General features: G+C 35.1%; 1 protein-coding gene across 1 annotated transcript in view; it reads left to right on the top strand.

Moving 5' to 3' along the window:
* Positions 1 to 20,007, top strand: part of LOC115429415 (Kv channel-interacting protein 2-like) — a 20,806-nt gene extending 799 nt beyond the window's left edge. The window contains exons 2-9 of the mRNA XM_030148817.1: positions 12,804 to 12,902; positions 14,523 to 14,647; positions 16,039 to 16,108; positions 18,031 to 18,101; positions 18,332 to 18,439; positions 18,514 to 18,618; positions 19,106 to 19,168; positions 19,258 to 20,007. Coding sequence (XP_030004677.1) covers positions 12,804 to 12,902; positions 14,523 to 14,647; positions 16,039 to 16,108; positions 18,031 to 18,101; positions 18,332 to 18,439; positions 18,514 to 18,618; positions 19,106 to 19,168; positions 19,258 to 19,305 — 689 coding nt within the window. The 3' untranslated portion in view covers positions 19,306 to 20,007. The remainder of the gene's footprint in view (positions 1 to 12,803; positions 12,903 to 14,522; positions 14,648 to 16,038; positions 16,109 to 18,030; positions 18,102 to 18,331; positions 18,440 to 18,513; positions 18,619 to 19,105; positions 19,169 to 19,257) is intronic.
* Positions 20,008 to 21,160: the final 1,153 nt, after the last annotated feature.

The raw sequence follows: 21,160 nt of genomic DNA, 5'->3' as shown, positions 1-21,160 counted from the left end.
ACTACTGTTACAATCTTCGTTTTGCAAAAGCCAAAGAAAAACCTCTTACATTTTGGAGTAGATCCAGCAAAAGTGACACTAGATTTTTTTTTCCTCACTGTTTTTCTAACATTGTAAGGTGTTTGATTTGATTGAGGACTGTGGAACTCCTTGTCCTAGAACAGATCCATCACTTGCTTGTTATTTTTACCAAGAAAAGAGCTTTACATGACCAGTTGCTGTAAAGTCAATGAAGCATCATTAGATCAAGTCAGCAGGGATTGAATGTGTTTTAGATCAAAACATTTGGGGAAAAAAATAAGATTTTAGGTTTTTTATATCAGTAAGCATAGACACTGTATTTAACTACAGACTCTGGTAAACATTTATGCAATAACAAATCCACTTGAGATGATGGTTTGTCCTGTTTTGTACAGAAGACTTACAGTATTAGCTTCCAAAATGCAGTGCAACTGATTACATACATATGGTTAAATGTGCTAAATGTGTTTCCCTAAAAATGTGAGAACTGCTTCATAATACAAAATAATCCCAAATATGCTCCAAAGTAACACATAACATGGACAGGTAATAACATCAGTAAGTCGATAGTGAGAAAAATGAGAGAAAAGAACGTAAAGGAATGAAAAAACCTCTCTTGTGTCATCTAAAATTACACCTGTCAGAGTGTGTTGATAGTCAAATTAGATCAGTGAGGTCCCTTTGTCAGATTTGTCAGTTTTATTTTTCTCATCAGTGCTTTGCAAAGACAAGCCTCTTTAGAAATCACTGAGCATCTTAGGGTGCATCGCACACACACACACACACACGCACACACACATACACACACACACACACTCGCACACACACATACACACTGCTTTGTTCTGTCATTCACATGGCAACTTTGCAAAGAAGTCTGTTTATTCTTTAAAAATAGCCACACTTAAGCATAAAAATAACTCCTTTCACATTACCTGAAGAGAGGCACTATGCTGCTGTCTTTTTACCCTGCCCTCTGAAGGGGAGGCAAGGGGTATTGTATTTGTTTTGGTTTGTTTGTTTATTTGTTTGTTTTTCAACACTCTAGCAGCAAAACTATTGGTTGAATTCATACCAAATTGAATTTATAGATTGCCAGTGACCCAGAATAGATGTGATTACATTTAGGGAACAGTCGGTCAAAGTTCAAATTTTTAATACATTTTTAAAATCTTTTTTCCCTACATTTAATAATTGGCAAAATTTCACATGTCTGTCACAGCAAAAGTCTTGGCCAGATTCATACCAAATTGGGTTTATGGATTGCCAGTTACCCAGAATAGATGTGGTTACATTTTGGGAAAAGTAGGTCAAAGTTAAAATTTTCCATGAATTTTTTTAACCCCCTTTTTTCATTTCCCATTTACTTATAATGGGTGAAAATTCAAATGTCTATAAAAGCATCAATTTTGTTTCAATTTCCTTCAAACTTGGCACATATATAGAGACAATTGATATGCTGACATCAGCACATGCATAGACATGATGACATCAGCTGGAGCGATGCCAAAATAAGCTACAATATGTGCGAGGGGCGGGGTTTGTTGTGCCTGGCACCACTTGTTTTTAATTTTGTTTTGCAGGATTTTTCTTATGTTCTTTGTGTTCCATGTATGTAAAGGTGAACTGATGGTGTTGTAAGGTTTGTTTAATATGTTTGCCTGCAGTTGTTCATTGGCACAATGGTCAGTGTTATATCCATTCAGCATCAGCTTAATCAAACAGTGAACAGGTGCATGAACAGAGAACCTTCAGGGTGGCGTTCAGGGGACTCAAACAAACCTTTCTATTCAAGGTCCAGATGCTGGGTAAGTGCACTCATTCTTCACAAATATACTCATCTTCATGTGTACAGTACTGGAAAAATGTTCTCAGACACCCTTAAATTTTTCTTAATCTCAAATATTATACGAAATATTTGCGGAGAAAAAACTTTATTGTGTTTCAAAAGGTGTGGCTGCATCAGACACAAACAAAAGCAAATGATTTTTTTGTTTATTGTTAACAAGAAAAAATAACAAAGCTAAGTTCTTGACAGTTTCAACTGGTCATGCCCTTATTCATTTCATTATCTTTCTGAAACATCTGGTTTTAACTTCAATGGAACTGAGCATGTGCAGAAGGACGTATGTGGTTCAGGAGAATGGAACAATACTTGGCAGAGTTCAATGACTTAATAGTGACTTTTTTTAATGTCAGATATCACAGATTTATGGTTGTGTCCAAAAACTTTTTCCACCACTGTTTAGACCAAGAAATCAAAAATAACAAGTGGTGCCAGGCACAACAAACCCCACCCCTTGCATGTATTGTAGCTTATTTGGGCATTGATCCAGCTGATGTTATCATGTCTATGCGTGTGCTGATGTCAGCATATCAGTCTCCTCTATATATGTGTCAAGTTTGAAGTAAATTGAAACAAAATTTATGTTTTTTATAGACATGTGAATTTTCACCCATTGTAAGTAAATGGGAAAAAAAAAAAAAAAAAAGTATAAAAAAATTTTGAACTTTGACTTACTTTTCCCAGATTTTAATCACGTCTACTCTGGGTCACTGGCAATCTCTAAACCCAGTTTGGTATGTATTCAACCAATAGTTTTGCTGCTAGAGTGGTAACAAATAAACAAACAAACAAACAAACCAACAAACAAACAAACAAACAAACAAACCGAGCCAAAAACAGTACCCCTGGCCTTCCCCTCGGGGGGCAGAGAAACAAAGCAACATAAGTGAAGTTTACTGATAAAAATAATATAGTGTAATGGTCTTTATTTTCCGCTGCTAAAGACGTCATGTTGTTTACTGCTGTGATCATACATTATTGATAGTGAGTCTTTGTCAAGTCATCACTTTGTACACTACACATCACATGTAACAATTATCCTCACTGACTGCAGCTGTGGTGCTGTTTATAGATCGTATGTGAACCATGATGTTATGCAAAAAATACACATTTTATGATTTTTCTTATATTGTATGTTTAGGAATGAATTTGTTTTTCTTCTTGGTGGAATTCAGTATCATCTGCATGGTACTGAATGAGTATGTGTATGTGTGCCGACTAGTATTATTACATCTAATATATTAATCACTACACTTTGAGGGTTACGACTAACATTGTGTGTACTGCCATGGTTTATTTAGCCAATTCTAGCAATTACCACAATAACAAATCATTATTTTGTTTAAGGTTAAACACCGATTTTTGGGTGTGAGTGAAAGTTGAAGAAGCCAAAAGGTTATTTATAGTTCTAGAATATATGTAAAACACAAAACAAGACTTAAAAAAATGATGGTGAAGAAACAACATGACAGAAAGACTGCAAAAAAGATGCTATTAGATGAAAAAGAAATGAATAAAATGCCTGAAATCTGTGTCTAATTCAGCAACATGAAACATTTTGTCAGTGTTTCAGCTGACAGTGAAAAAAAAAAACAAGGTCAAAAGAAAAATGTACATCAAATTGATAATAGTTACTGCATATGATTTAATATTAGGATAATTACCTTAGCTTTTTTTTGCCTTGTCCAAGTTAAGATTTGTGTTTAAGATTAAATGCATGTTAAGGTTCGATTAAACCTCCAGGATTTTCATATTATTGCATATGATGTTGTTAGATGTATGTTGTATTTAACATCTCAAAATCCATTTCCTGGTTAAATAACATGATCTCGTCCATGATTTCAACATATAGGACTGAAATGGCGTCATGTTTGGGAAATGGATGCAGTCTGGACTGATGGAGGCTGTTTCATTAGGACCAGCGATGTGTAACAAATAATCACAACTAGTCCTACGTTAATACCTCTGACTCATATAAAATACTCCCTGAGGGCTGATGTTGGTGACAGGAGAAGACTGTGTTATGTTAATATGTTTCTGTGAAGTGGCCAGTTGTAATCTGAGCTGTGTCCTTGTGAGGATTATGATTATAAAGCAGAGGCTGTTGCAGCATTAGCTTATAATCATTAATTTAGTTCTGCGTGACCCTCTTTAAGCTGCTGTAACCTCCTGAAGTATCACGGACCGATGAACCGACACGAACAGCAGAGTTCTTCATACATACAGTCATGAATGATGCCGTTTTATAATGTGGTGATGTTTTAAGGGTTTGTCATTTAATGTCTGTGATATAGATTCTTTGACTTGTGAAAACAGCAAAGTACAGGTGTGACTGATGATGATGATGATAATTAGGGGTGTGTATTGGCAAGAATCACAATACTAGGATCACGATACAATATCAAAGTCAAAGTCAAAGTCATCTTTATTGTCAGTTCTGCCATGTACATTGTATACAGAGAGAGCTGAAATTACTGGACTCTAAGGCCCCACAGTGCAGTAAATGTAAAGTGCAAATAACATGGAAAAGTGCAAAGTGCAATAACATAGAAGAGTGTGAAGGTAAATATAAAGAGTGCAATAGATATATCATGATACTGTTAAAAAGGCAATTTTTTCTTTCTTTCTTTTTTTAATAATTATTTCCTTGATGAATTGAATTACACCACAAATATGCGCAAATACTAAACACATTTTTATTTGATCAGAACAGGATCTAATGTTATATCACAAAATGTTCCTGTTTTCAAACTTAAATTTTGTTTTACAGACATTACAGTTTAAGATCCTGTTCAAATGTTCATATTCTATTAGTTCAGAACTAACATCAGAACATTATTTTTGTGAAATCCCAACAAAGGAACTAACATTATTTAATAAAAGAGTGTTAAATAATAATAAATAAAATATGAACAAATAGAAAAACAAAAAGATTAAAATGAACCTCCACAATATCTGCATTTGAATGAATCCCTAAAAATATTGATACAGTACTTTTTAATATCGATACAGTATTGTGAAATGAAATATTGCAGAACCGATATTTTCTAACACCCCTAATGATGATGATGATGATGATGATGATGATGATGATGATGATGATGATGATGATGATGATGGCTGACACCCTTGATTTTCTCACTGTTAACATGTTTGAAAATATTTAGCTAAAAAAGGTCTAGTGTTATATAAATATCACATTAACTTTCACCTTTTACAGTGGATTGATTTATAGTGTCTAAAACAGGGGTGTCAAACAAATTTTATTCCAGGGGCCACATACAGTACTCATGCAGGTCGGACCACGAAAATCTATATTGTAATACTGGAAGGGTCTCAGTGTGTGTGTGTGTGTGTGTGTGTGTGTGTGAGTGTGGTTTGTGTGTGTGTGTGTGTGTGTGTGTGTGTGTGAGTGTATTGGGATGATTCTGACAAATTGAGACATTTTTAACTGTCCAATTGGGTATCTACAGTTGAGGAACTGTCTCATCTCCATATTAAATATCTCAGCAAGTTGATAGGACCAATATTTTCAGAGATATTAGTCATTTTGGAATACAGTTGCCTAACAATCACAGAAGTGCAGTACCACGCTGCATGATGGGAAATCAAGTTAAAAACAGGAACACCGCATTTAGGATTCTGACAAATTCAGATGTTTTTACCTGGCCAATTTGGTACCTAGAGTGGAGGAATAGTCCCATCTCCACAAACTATTCACCCCCCACCCCCGTCCGTCCACTTCCTATGTACCTCACAATGTCATTCTGCAGGCACACCTGGGTATTAATACTATACATTATTTAGTCATTTACATTTTAAAGAATGATTTACCAAGCAATTTTTATGTCACTACTTATAAAATATAGACTCACATCTTTTCCCAAAAATCTGCTCTCCCCAGCATCAAAACTACCACATCTACAACCCATGGATCCCCACGGGTCACATACTAGTAATGACGTAATAACCAATAAACAATACCAACTCCAAAGTTTTCTCGTTGTTTTAGTGCAAAAAATGTAAAATTACAATATGAAAACATCTACAAACTATTCTATCACAAAAAATAAGAATAACCTCAACAACCCTTGCACTAACTGTGTTCTAATAAAGTGTTTTAATATGTAATATTGATCAATTCTTCCCTGTTACTTTTTCTTATACTTTCAAGAAACTATTGTAACCACATAATTTCCTCTGGGATTAATAAAGTATTCTGAATCTGAATCTGGACCGTCTACAACCTGAAATTTTTAAAAGAAAAATAAGTGCAACTTTAGAAATATTATACCTCAGCTTATCGTTTACACATGTTCATTATAACGTACAGATCACAGTGGATCATCTAAAAAGGGACAAACATTTAGTAACAGGCATCTGGAACTGAATATATAACGTTTAACTTTATGAACTTGTCAAGAATTGTCAAGTTTGTCCCACCTTATGTAAACCTTCTGTAAAACTTATGATCTGCAATGTGACAATACAACTCTGTCCTATCCTTTGAGGAAAAAACCAAAACACATGATGCTCATAGTTTTTATTCTGATCCCCCTGATGAGGTTTATGAGTGACTGAGTGTGTTTTACTGCACAAATATATTGAAGTACATCCGTTCATACCAGAGCTTCTCAGCCTTCTGATTAATATAAATTTCCCAAGAACCAACATCCCATGAGAGATAAGAAAAAAAATATGACAAAAACAAAACAGGAAAAAGAACACAAAATTATTCCAATTTAATGGGTGGACAGTGTATTTACAGTCAGATCCATGAGTATTTTGACAGTTGCTCAAATTTTGTCATGTTGCCTCTGTTTAGTAACACAATGAATCCTAAATGCATAAACCATTTAGTAATTACAACCATTTTAAACGTAGCATTTTCTGTTTAATTTTTCAGTGTCATTAACCGAATACTAATAGACCTGAGTTGGTTTATCTACATTTAATGTATTTAAGGTCATATTCTCACCACACACTTCAGAGATTTCACTGGCACATTTTTTTCTCCATCACCTTTTCTTAGCTGTAAATAATATATTCTGTATTTTAATTTAATGTTTTTCACTTTTAATGTGAATTCTTGAGCACATTTACAACAGGTACATTTCCCTAAAATGTTTAGTTTCAACTGAGCAGCCCCTTAAGACTGAGACTCCAAAATGAAGCCATGTGGATGTATAATACTGGGCAAAAACATTAGGTTTGTTGTTTTGGTAAAGTTATAATGAACAAACTTATGCATTTCTCAGTTTCTGTATTCAGATACAATCTCTCAATGTGATGTCTCTATATTTCTCAAAAAGGAATAAATATAAGTTCATGAAAAAAAAAATCAGAAATGAAAATGTCATTGTCGTTGTTGTGAAGTGGGGTCTTGCTTCTGGGGTGAAAGGTTAAAAAGGTGGGGCTATGAAATCATCCTTTAAGAAAAATTGCGTTTTGTTCATGCAGACGAAGACGCAAAACTGGTGTTTTCAAATGTATCCGCTCTGGGACCTGGTTTCAAAAAGTTCAAGTTTCAGTGACTGAAAACATTGGTTTCGTGTGGACAAAAGGCCCACCCGATACAAAACTTTTGCGGATACGACCAAAACTGTTTTCGTATGGACAGGGCCTTAGAATCGGTGACTTGAGACAACGAAGCTTCATTTGAATAAATTTCCTGGAACTTCGAGGTGCTCTGGAAATGTAAACCATACTGATTTCCAGGAAATCTTTCACCCAGGCAAATAAATTCCTAGTAATAAAGTTTGTTATAAAAGGGGCAGAGGAAAACAAAAGGTACACAAAACGGGTGCATAACAAATATTTCTCCTCGTCACAAATAATGAACATTTTCCATCCAGTTCTACAAAGTTTCTCAGTGAATTCACAGGGAATTTCTGTTCCTGTGGCCTTTTTTTCCTCCAACATCAGCAGGATTCACCCAAAAAGACCAGTAACAATGTCTACCTCCAGAAAAAGTCTGTGAAAATGCACTTCTTAGGCTACATCCCGTCCTGTTACACCTGCACCCCTTGACTCCACCTAGTGGACAAACTACAGGTCCACAGGGAGGGGAATGACGGAGCCTGTTTACATGACCATAAAAATCAGATAACTGGGAGTAATCGGATAATTGTAATGACCCGATTTGATGCGTTGCTTTTGATACATGCACTTCAGAAATGCAACACTAAAAACCCTGATTTTCCTGTTTCAGTCCATCCTTCAGATTTCTTTTGGAGTACGTTTGGAAACTTGTTGAATATGCTTTTTGTTGTGTGTTGCTTCAATTTTCCAAGATTTTTTTATACCTGTGCAGATGTAAAAGAATAAAATAAATCAGATTAATGAGTATACACACACGAAGACACGGGAGTACTGGAGGGAAATCTTGCTTTGTTAATCTGATTTCTCCTGATTACACTGTTTATATGATCATAAGAATAAAATGATAGCTCCAGAAGTCAGATAATGATCTGACTTTTAATGGGCATGTAAACAGGCTCGGTGTTTTTGCATTTTTTCTTCACCTGGTTACATAAGTAACATTTCCTATAAAGTTTTACTAAAGAAGTTCATCCATCCCTCTTATCATGTTGAATCCTTGACGGTTTTCTCTGTTTTTTGTAAACTCGGCCCTATTTTTCACCTTTAATGATCTGAGTATTTTCAGTGTGAGTTGTAAAAGAGTGGATGAAACAGTCTTTAAATGCAGTACAAACAGCGGAGGGCATTGATCGCCTTGAAGGGCTGCATTTGTTGAAATTGATTCCTCACGATCAAAGTCACCCAGAGGCTCAGCAGAAGTGAGGGTGAAATAAGTGATGAGTCAGACTTATTCATCAGCAGCTCAGCCAAACCAAAATATTGCGTTTATTTTGTGCTTTGGGAGAGTTGAACGGTTACTTTGTGCACTTGAACATAACAGTCTGTAATAACCATGAAGTCATTTAACCTATAAAGACCCAGACCTACTTTTGTGTCAGCTCCCAAATGGATTTTTTTCTCTCTATTCAGCCTTTCTTAAGTGTTTTATCACCATTTATTACAATATTATCCTCTGTATTTTGCATTTTTTTAGTGAAAATATGGTCATTTCCTATATTTAATTCACTGGTCATGTAGATGTTTATAAAAACTCAGATTAAAGTTGAGGGTTATTATACCAGAAACAGAAGAAAATGTGACTTTTTCAGCAAATCTATCATTAACTGAACATAAACCCAGTGTGTCCATTCACTGTCATTGATCCAACTCCATGGGTTTTACTGGTGAATCAATGTTGTAGAAGATGACGGAGTTTCCATGGTTACTACGGAGCCTCTGAATGTCCAAATGGGTCATATCTGATGACCATGAAAAGATGACAAACTACATTTTTCACCAATTATTTTCATGTTTTGATAGGATTAGTGGATCAACAGGTATTAAACTGTTTAGATCAGTAGATGCTTTTGGTCGCTGGTGGCTGTTTGGGTCTTTATGGGTTAAGTCAGACATGAAATACCTTTGTCTGCCTCTTTCCTCAACTCATGATACCTTATAGAGCTACAGTAATACTTATAACACAGTCTCTACAAGAAGATTCATCCCTGTTTGATATAGACACGTCCCAAACTACAGTTAATACATGCGTAGTATCTACTTGTCAGACATTCATTTCTCTGTTCGGAGCAGATAAAGAACTTACTGTAGCTGGAGGGGTTTTTCTTTTGTCGTACACCATGTGTAAGTTTTTGCTTCTACATCCTGTCGCTGAGTTGCTGGTGGGTTTCTCACTGTGTGTATAAAGCTTTGTTTGTTTTTCCATAGACATGCAGCTGCTGTATTTATGAGTTTGATTGACACATCCTCTGTATCTGTTGTCACTGAGATCCTGGATGATGCGCACGTATATTCACCACAATACAGAATGAAGCATTTACAGTCAGTTCTTATCTTTTCTTTTCTTTTTTCTTTTTTGTTCTTTTCTGTTCTTTTCTTTTCTCCGCTGTTTTTATGGTCTGAAGGACTGCAGAAGTAGGAAAAGAACCACTAAACATGCCATCCTCATACAGACACTGTATTTAATCACATTTTATTGTCATTGCTTGTGAATTTTACTGATAAACTAGTGCAGTAGTTGCTTAAAATGTGTATGTTACTGAGCAGAAATGTACTTTATTAATTTAAAAATGTCTGTCACAATTCAACTTATTTAGATGTATGAATCTGTCACCTGATATTAATTTAGATTCACAAAGTCCCTTGATCTTATCTGTCTTCTCTAATGTTAATCTGTTTTCCTTATTTTTAGAAATTCCAATGAAAATAAAACAATGAAAACATTGAAAATGTTCAATACATGCTAAACTTTGCTTGAGCATTATCAGTGCTCTTAATGTATTTTTAATTAATTTATGTTTTCTACTTCACTTTAACTGTATTTTATTAGTTTCATGTGCAAACATAAACTCCTGTTTCTGATTGGAGTCAAATGATTATATTTATGTATTTATTAAGTTATTTATTTGGTCATAGTTGGGTGTTTACTGACAACCTTCACCAATACTGTTAAGTTAATGCCATCTGGTTTAGTCTGTGTACATCAGCTTTGTTGTCTGTAAGAAGAAAATGAAATAAAAAACTTAAATTATTAAAAAAAAAAAAAAAAAAAAAAAAAAAGCATTAAACTTCTCTAGTCGACTGTAGCTCCATGGAAAATTATGTGATTTGCTACATTGTTATATGATTAGATTCATTGCTACTGACTAAAATTTAATCAATAAATTGTGTACATGTCTTTAACCAACTTCATACCTGTCAAACTTTAGCCTAATTTATGAAGTAAATATTGCATTTATTTATTTACTAAATATTACTAAACTCCATCTCAGTTTTTAACGTCTCTTACAGTGTCTGAGAGTCTAAAGTGTAATTCCTGCAAAAAATGTATCAAATTTCATTCTGCAAAAAAGGACGTTAGCGACATTTTAATATTTCTCAACATGTGAGACGTGTTGAGAAACATGCCTCACCTCTCCAAATATGTTCTGTGTTTTCTTGGCTGCATGTTATTTTTCTGGCTTCACATTTTTTCTGTTTACTCCTTACTGAGTTATGGATGTTCTTGTAGAACTTTGTACTGCTGTTAAATATTGCTCTCTAGTGGCTGCAAAGACACATAACTACCTCCAGAGAATGCCTGTATTTGCAAACAAACATCTAAATCATTAATTTTCAGCTTTTTTTTTTTTTTTTTTTTTTTAAATCAAAGTGGTGATTTACATATTGTTTTTTAGATAATTTCCATCATAGTAGAAAGACTATGGTTATGTTTAATTATTTTTTGTGTTTATTATCATCTTGTAACCACTGTGCAGACAGATCACAGCAATTTAACAATAATAATAATTATTATGATGATGGAGGAGATGGAGGAGATTATTTTTCTTTGTTTGGATTTGGTTGACAGAGACTACAATACAAGATGCCTCCAGGATGTGAAATCAGCAGATATCCTTTAATAGAACACAAAGAATTTAGGGGCAGGTAAAGTTTCAGAAAGGACGAGTTGGAGGAGGAAGGTGAGGTGTGTCTCAGAGGAAAAGGAGGAGGAAGAAGAAAAGGAGGAGGAAGAGGAGTGACTTCTCTGTTTTATGATCAGGATCAGTGAAAAACCATCAGTGGGCAACATCTGGAGAGAATGACAATGTTTTCAAAAGGTCAGGAAGGACACCAAATTAAATTAGTGACAAAAAGATGCAAGAGAGAATGACTGGCAGGGCATCATCTACAAATAAGTAGGAATTAGGTGCTCATCATAGTGAATTTTCACCTGGAGCTTAATAAAGTTTATCTGTATCTGTATCAAGGACAGGGGTGGGAGGCATGAAAAACAACACAGCAAAAAACACCCAAACAAACAAAAAAAAAGTCAACAGAGTTCAAAATGGGCACTACTTATATGTCAAACACAGACTATTGTTTTTTTTTTTTTTGTCTTTTGTTTTTTTTTTTAACTTGTATGAGAGGCAAAATAGTTTGTCTAATCTAAAAAGCATCATTATTACTGCACTTGAACACTTTGTTCGTGGTGTGTTGTTACAGTTATCTGAAGTACTGAAGTAGAGGTCTAATATCAAATATTTCAAAATGTATAGATTTTTTTGTATCTGAACAAAAAAATAATCTGTGTTCCATATTGAATTTGGAAACACCATCATCCTCTGCAACATTAATTCATCAGTAAAACCCATGTAGTTTGACAAATCAAAGTGGTTGTAAACACTAATTTTTCAGTTCAGTTAATGATATATTTTGCTGAAAAAGTCATCTTTTCTTCATTTTTTTTCTTTTCGATATAATAACCTTGGATTTACTCTGAGCTTTTATGAATGTCTACATTATCAGGAAATTAAATATAGGAAAATACCTGTGTTTCCCTGAAAAATGCAAAATGCAGAGGATAATATTATAATGAATGAACATGACTCACACAGGAAATCACATAGGTCCAAATAACATTAAAGTAAATACATTTATAAGAAGAACAAGACCTTTTATTTGTGAGTTTTGCACATGTGGACATGCAACACACACTGAAACTGACCCTCTGCTTTTAACCCATTAGCATCTGAACATGCAGGAACACACCACACACAGTCATTAAACGTCCATTTGATGTAAGACAAAACCAAAAAGTGTTTCTGCAATGTTACCAAAATCACCTTGACTAATCCTGAACGTTTACATGTGGTTGTGTTGGACCTCAGTTGTCTCCACACAGCTCTGATTTGACGGGTTGCACTGGTTCAAAGCCAGGTCAGCAAACTCTTTTTTTTTTTTTTTTTTTTTTTTTGTCTGAGTCCAGTTTGGCCGGTGCGTTATCCTCTAAACATGCTGTCTAGTATGTGGGCCACTCTGTCTGCCTCTAATCTTTGCTGTGATTGGTTGTTTCCAGGTAATCCAGCATCCAAACCCAATAAAAAGACCATAAAGCAGCGGTTCCTCAAACTGCTCCCCTGCTACCGCTCCAGCTCCAGCCCTTCATCCACTCAAAGCAAGTGTCCAAACTTTCCTGTAGGATGAATGTAGTCACTCACATCCTGTTACGTGTCACTGTCCTGACTGCTCTGTCTTTCCCTTTCCTCCCTTTTTATTTCTCTTTTAGTAGTGGTAGTAGTAGTAGTTTTATTTCAAGCACATAGAATCATCAGATAACAAAGAACCATACAACATGGTCAAACAAAATGGGAAGTGGGAAGAAGTATACCTCATTGACTCCCACCCCTTTTTACAAACTAATAATCAAACTAGATCCACTTCCTTTGCTTTGCTAACACACATTTTCCTCTGTATATTTTTACAATAACACAAAACATCCATACAAACCATTCACATTCACTTTTTTGATCACCTCACACACAATCAGATTTGCATAATCAACCGTTTTTAACCCTTTCATGCACAGTGGTCACTACAGTGGACAGTTATTCTATACATTTTCTCTTGTATATTCATGGGTTTTGTTGTTTTAGTTCCATATCAACCAACACAGTGGACACTTATGCATCATTCCATACACTGACATTCCTGTAACTTTCCTGTTCTTTTATCTAAATCACTTACTAATTGTTATTAGATTGTAATCAACAGAGTGTTTTTGTTTGTTTTTTTTAAACAAAAAAGTTTTTTGTTTTTTTTTTGCATATTATCTGAGTAATAACTAGTGTTATAGTATGTTAAAATGTGAGAAAACATCAGATTAGCAGCATTAACCTCCTGAGACCCAGGAAAATGAAAATTTTTAGGTTTTTTCCATCAAACAATTGTCTTGATTGGAAACCACATAATGCAACAGTCTTTTTTTGTTTGTTTGTTTGTTTTTTTTCCCGATACATTTCTTAAAATTATTTTTATTTATTTATTTATTTTAAATAGAATGTTCTTTGCAATGGACAGCAAGCAAAACTGTCAAACTTTCGTCCCCTACAGAGGACAAAAATGCATTGCTGGGTCTCAGGAGGGCAAAAATATTTTTATTTCATAGTTTTCACACAGTATGTCAGTAAGTGCATGTTTCTGAGCTTCAAAAATTAAATGCATGGTGTTCAGCTGAGTGGACTTTTTTGTAACTCCATGAAAATAGATTCATTAAAAAAAAAAAAAAAAAAAAATCACATTGTTTTTTTTCCATGCCTAAAGAGGAATAAAAACACTCAGGAAAAAAATCTTAATTAAGGTTCTCATAATTCATGCATGAAAGGGTTAATATAGACTATAATATTTCTATGCACTTTAAATATTTACTCCAAATACAATGATGATTGTTACTCAGTATTTTACTCATAACTCAGATGCAGTATTTCATCAGGATTTTGCTCTCTCAGCTGCTCATAGTAAAGTAATGTAAAAGGAAGAGGGAGATAAATATGTATTATTAATATTTTATGGAGAAGGAGTGGGATTAAATAAGTAACACTTTTTCCCGTACCTTTTCGGACATGTAAATGAAACTATTGGGCTGTTCTTCTGTCTAAGATTATCTTGATTGTTGATTTTTGTATTATTATTTATGTTTTGCTTGTTCACATATATGTTGAATTTCATTGCATGTTTGGAATAAATCACTAAAGTCACAAATCCAACAGACTCTTTTCTGTCTCCATCCATCCTGTAGGAAGTATAGCTGATGACGGTGAACTGTCAACAGTGTGTTACAGACCTGAGGGCCTCGACCACCTCGTCCAACAAACCAGCTTCAGCAAGAAGGAGCTGCAGATCCTTTATCGGGGATTTAAAAATGTCTGTCGCAGCCTTCGGGGATTTTTTTTTTCCCTGCATTCTAAGATAAAGTGTATAAGTGGGTGTAGGTTTCACCTCTAGGAAATTCGAGAACAGACCTTAGTTCCTGTACTATGATGCATTTTCAGTTTGTGTCCTTCCTTTATTTCTCTGTATCTGTGTCTATACAAAGAAAATACAGAATCAGACACCAAGGAAAAGTTTGAAATATAATTGGCTTTAAAGGGGTTCTATGTAGTACCGATGTTCCAAATGATCAACAACATGGGGAAGTCATGTACCAGAACACGCTTACAACTAACAAAACCACCAACGAGTCCATGCTTGTCACATTTATTAAAAAGCATGATCAAAATAGACTGGGTTTTAGCACTAAGAAGTCTGAAAATATAAGATAGGAAAAGTCACTGAATAAAGTATAAAGGTCATTGTTTACACACATCTGCATTATGGTAGCATCAAGTTTTCATCTGCAAACTAATTCTGTGTCTTATAACCTTCATATGCCGCATCAACTGATAGGTTACATTATAGCTCTGTTAGCTTAGCTCGGTTTTACACAGAAAACAGCCACAGAAAAACCACAAATCAACTCTGTTTTCTGCATAGTTTGTGTTGTCAATAGCTGCACTAACGGTCTGTTTAGAATCATCTAAATAAGGTCAGAACTGTCACAGTTTAGTCTGAACCTTTGATCAACAAACAGCAACTAAGCAAAGACAATAACGTCACATCATTCCATTGTTTTCATTCAGAGCTGTGTCCAGTGGTCAGAACTACAACAGTGCTTGTAGCTTTTATCACTTTGTCACTTTCTTTGAGTCTAAAAGTAATTTCTCAGTGGTTCTCATCTCATCTCATCTGGTCACTTTCTGGCTCTTTGGTCAAAAGCCCCTTAGTGTTAGTTTTCTCACTACTACATGACTCACTACTCCCTCTAGTGGTCACATAAGTCCATTGGACAAGTAGTATAAATATATTCAGTTCATATCTATACAATACAATATACTGGTGTCTTTGGCAGAACTTTCTCAGTTTTGACAGTTCTAATAATAACTTAAGGTCATTTAAAAAAAACAAACAAACATAGAAATACTACACATACCCCCTTTGAGGCATTCTGTATTGTTTTCAAATACTTAATTTGCTGCAGATCAATGCTCCTCGTTTGTCTCAGCTCAGTCCACACCCATGTTTACTCTTCTGTCTTCTTTTGTTTGGTGAGATATAACCTAGGTGTAACCTGTTATGTAATGTGATGGATATTTCATAACATGTAACCACTCATGTGTTTCTGCCCTTAAATATCATAGACGTGCCTGGAGAAAGCATGTTTTTTTAATACAAATGTCCATTAAAGTTCTGTTAAAACATTTTTCTGATTTCCACAGGAGTGCCCCAGTGGTACTGTGAATGAGGAATCTTTTAAAAGCATCTATGCACAGTTCTTCCCTCAGGGAGGTTAGTGACTCTCTTTTAATGTTATTTCACACTCTTGTCACATTTATTAAAAAAACATTATCAAAATAGATTTGGTTAATAGACACAAGCTTCCACTGCAACCAAGCTCTATGATGATGAAGATGATGATTATGATGTGTGTGTGTATGTGTGTGTCAGTGTGTACTCTGTAATCTGTGGTAATCACAGAAACCATCTGCTGTACAGCTTCAACCACATAATTGGTTTTGCAGCATTTAGTCCTTTTTATTAAGCACATATGTATGTTGTTAAACACACAGGTCATTATGCCATTATATGTTATTATTAATAATAATAATAATAATAATAATAATAATAATAATAATAATAATAATAATAATAATAATAATAATAATAATAATCATGTTTATTATTATATTATTATTATATTTTATTTTATTCATTATTTTATTTTTTGCAGAACAGCTACTTGAACAGCATTCAATATTTTAGTTCTTTCACTTGAGCAAGAAAATATTAGTAGCTGATACTCGATGCCAGATGATGTGAACATTATTGTTTTGAAGTTGACACAATGAAGAGTTTAATTGCATTACAAATGCAAATGGCTGTGGCTCAGGAGGTAGAGTGGGTTATCCAATAACCGAAGGGTTGGAGGTTCAAATCCTGCTCTCTCTGTGTGCTGTGTCCTTGCGTCCTGTGTCCTTCACCTTTCCTCACACTGGTGTGTGAATGTTTGGTGGTGGTCAGAGGGGCCATTTGGCATGTCTTCAGCCTACCCCAGGTGTGTTTACAGATGTAGTTTAGCACCACCAGAGTGTGAGTGAATGAATAATGGGTCACTTATGTAAAGCCTTGAAAAACATTATAGAAATCCCTTATTATTATATAATGTTTCTGTGATTTCTGCTACATATATATTAAATATGGTAACATTTATCGAAAGAAAATAAGTGACATTTATATAATTATAGTGAATAACTTAAAACAACTAAGTAGTTAAAAAAATCAAACAAAAATATAATAAAATCTACTTAGTCATACATCAATTTTATACTTTATTTATCCTTAGAAAGGAAGTTTAGTGTGCAGCAGGGGTCATACACACATACACAGAAACAATGCTACCAGATACTAACATGGTTAATTACACAACACAGCACAACACACAATGGAGCCACTCCCTCCTTAGAACAAATGACAAAGGTCCAGTGGGGCAGTACACAAATTAATTGCCATAATGGCCATGGGCATTAGGAGATAAATAAATAATCACATAATAAAAATTTGTAGTTGTCAGCCATGTAAATTCAGATTCCTAATAGCACGTCTAGTTCTCAAGTTAGGAAGCCTAAAATAGCGACCAGAGGGGAGCAAATTAAACAACAACATACTTCACTCTTTGGTTTGTGGAAGCATTTTCCCCTCAAAACTTTTATATTCAGCGCTGTTCATATTTTCTGTATATTTAGATCTTGATACAGAGACTTGGAATTGCACATGTGCATTTGATACAGAGACTTGGAATTGCACATGTGCATTCATTATAACTTTGCTAAAACACCAAATCTAATGGTGGCCTAAAGTTTGTGGACTGTACTGTAAACTACATAAAGGAAATAAAATGAGTTGTAAGGATTAAGGGAAAAAAAATAATTTACAATGAAGGATGATCTTATAAAACATGAGGATAAAATGAAAAACAAAGGGTGAGTTAAAACTTAAAACAGAACAATGCAACATTTAACATCAACAAAAGCAGAAGATGAAAAACAACTGAACATGATGCAGCAAGCCTGAATCCAAAAACATATGGGTAACCAGTAAAAGCTCATTAAAATAGTAAGGAGTATTAAGTAAGTAAGTAATAAGTAAGAGTAATATTTTCTCTTTTGTTTTTCATCAACTCTGAGATTGACTGAATTTGCTCTTTATTCCAGATTCTAGTATGTACGCGCATTTCCTGTTTGAAGCCTTTGATACCCACAACAATGGAACGGTCAGCTTTGAGGTAACACACATTATTCTGTGTTTTATTGCCTTAGAAATGCTCTTTTTTTAATGTACATTAAAGTGTTATTTTTACATAATTATTTTTAAGAGTCCTTGAACTTCTGTGTGTTCCTGCTGGTTCTTGTTCATGTACTTTTACTTCATTAATAGACAGCTCCTGGTCTCATCTCTTGCTTTAACTCTGACCTCCTGATGCTCTGTCCTCTGTCTTTACTCGTCCTGCTGTAGGACTTCGTCATAAGCCTGTCCATCATCTTGAGAGGCTCCATCACGGATAAACTCAACTGGGCTTTTAATCTGTATGATCTGAACAAGGACGGCTGCATCACCAGAGAGGTGACTTAAAGGTCTTCTGCACACTCGGTGGCTCTTAGTCGACTGCATGTGATGATGCTTTTCTGTCTGTCCAGGAGATGACAGACATCATGCACTCTATCTATGACATGATGGGGAAGTATACCTACCCCTGTATGAAGGACACCGCCCCCAAAGACCACGTGGACAGCTTCTTTCAGGTGAAACACACAAATGACCAAACCTTCACACCTCCATTTATGTTGCATTCCAGGGTCCCTGTTACCCATGTTATTCCAACCTTCTACCTGTGAAAATGCACTGGAATGGCAGTCAAACCCATGACTTCCCACCATACTAGATCGGTGTACTCCCAATTCTGCGCTCTGACGTCACATAGCCCCTGAAACAACAATGATAGCCCCTATGGATGTGGTGTTTTTGCAAATTGTTTATTAAAACAAGGTATTGCTCTAACTTTATTTATCTGCAAACGTTAGGCATAATCAGCAGGTACTCTAGCGTTAGAGGGGCTTTGCACAGCATGTGCGTCAAAGTAATAAAACCACTGTGCATAAGTGAAGGCACAGGTTCATTCCCAGGTAGACCTATCACATTAACCAGCATTTTTTTTTTTTTAGTTTTTCTTCATATACTGATTGACTTGATAAATTTTTTTGTTTTTGGTTTGGTTTGGTTTTTTTGCAGAAAATGGACAAGAACAAGGATGGAGTAGTGACCATCGATGAGTTCTTAGAGACCTGCCAAAAGGTGTTGTGCTTCAATGATTATTATTTATTTTTCCGAAAACCATTTTACAGCATGACTACAACCTTTAAATGTGTTGTTCCTCCCATCAGGATGAGAACATCATGCAGTCCATGTACATGTTTGACAACGTGATCTAACGCTCAGTGGACATAGATGGGAGTGTTTTCACCTTCCTGGAGCCTGATTTGCTGCCATGCTTCAGCTCTTGGCCAGTGTGGATGTTTCAGGCCTGAACTGGGTGAAACAGGGTGCACATACTAAATACAGCAACAACATGAGGACATCTAACACCGAAACAGACTGAGCAGATGTGGGACTTCTGTTGCCATGTCCTCAAAATGACTGGACTTTTGTGCTATGGAAGTTTTATTTATTTATTTATTTTTTTTAGTAAAAATGTAAAGGAAAGCATTAAATGGTCTTTTACTATAATAAAATGATATTTACAGGGACAGGTAAATGTAAAAGTTCAAAAGTAAAAAGTACTGATGAATTGAAGGGTAACATCCACTAGCTCCTTTACTTAAACAAATGATGAACATTAACTTCTCTAGTGCATGAATAAAAATACACGAGAGCAAGAGAGACTGAATGTACACAGAAGAAATGCTCACACTTACAACAAGGAGGGAGTCTGAGCTCAAGCAATAACCTTCAAGTAACACACTGTCAGATCTCTTTTGTCACATTATTGTATTCATTTATTCTGCTGTACTGTGTCTGCATGAAATGTCTGTTTCAACGGAGTGACGAAATGTTGAAAGTGTTAATACATTTTGTATATAGAGATGTTAAAGATGATGATGGTATGGAATAAAAAACACAGCTGCTATGCAAAAGCTTGTGGTCATGTTGTCACACACTGCATGGTCAAAACAAGTCAAACTCAATATTTCATTGAACCGACTTCAGCTCTTTCCATAGTTGCATATTTCTGTCCATAATTACAGTATTCATCAAGCTCTTGTATTGATGATGGAAGGGTTGGATTATTGTGCAAAGTCTTCTTCATCACATTCCATAGATTCTCAATGGGGTTGAGGTCTGAACTCTGTGGTGTCCAATCCATGTGTGAAAATAATGTCTCATGCTCCTGATCCACTCTTTCACAATTTGATCCTGTTGAATTCTGACATTGTCATTAGGGAAGAACAAATTCACTGATGTTCAGATTCAGCTGACCTCATTTTATGGACATGTAACGTTACTGAGCCCCCTCCCCCAGATAATAACACGGTCCTCATAGAGTCATACTGTTGCCACTAGGCATGATGGGTAAATACTTCATCCACCACTCTCCAGTAGGGTTGATCTGGACTCACCAGACTACATGACCTTGATCTACTGTACTGGGCTGATGTTTGACAGATGCATAGGTAAAAAAAAAAAAAAAAAAATTAAGGTGAAGAAAGCAGCGTTTTGGATCAAATACATCAGTGTGTTGTTGCTGCTTTTTGACAGAGAAGTGTTTGTGTTGTATAGAGCTTTGACATAGTGGCACAGACACAGTTAGTGTGTAAACAAAAAATGTATAAACAGACAAAAATCAAATATTATTCTCAGATATGGTGAGTCTGATATCTGAAGGGTTGCGAGGACGAAGACTGACACTGAAGGAATATATTTGAATAGATATAATGTATGTAAGTGTTTTTCATAGGGAAAATCAAAAATAAGGAGAAAACACTACAAACTGCACAGTAACATGAGCATGAACTGGATTAAACAAGAAAAAGGAAGAAATGATGTAGCATCTGTTTTTGTGTCTGGAGATGCAGATAAAGACGCTGCTAGGCTCCAACCTCAACTTCCTGTCAAACTAAGGAAATAACAGTAATTATCTACATATTTGAGGTTCTGTCTGTGGTTCATCAATGATCAGATATAAGACTGTGGCAAAAGAACTTTATACCTTGAGAACATGAATTTACTGCAGTAGATGCGAGTCAAACATGCAAGTAAAAAGTCTGAACCTGAGTCCTGAGTTGAGTA

The sequence above is a fragment of the Sphaeramia orbicularis genome, chromosome 1 (genome assembly GCF_902148855.1).
Source record: "Sphaeramia orbicularis chromosome 1, fSphaOr1.1, whole genome shotgun sequence".
Lineage (NCBI taxonomy): Eukaryota > Metazoa > Chordata > Actinopteri > Kurtiformes > Apogonidae > Sphaeramia > Sphaeramia orbicularis.
This window is presented reverse-complemented; position numbering and strand designations above follow the sequence as displayed.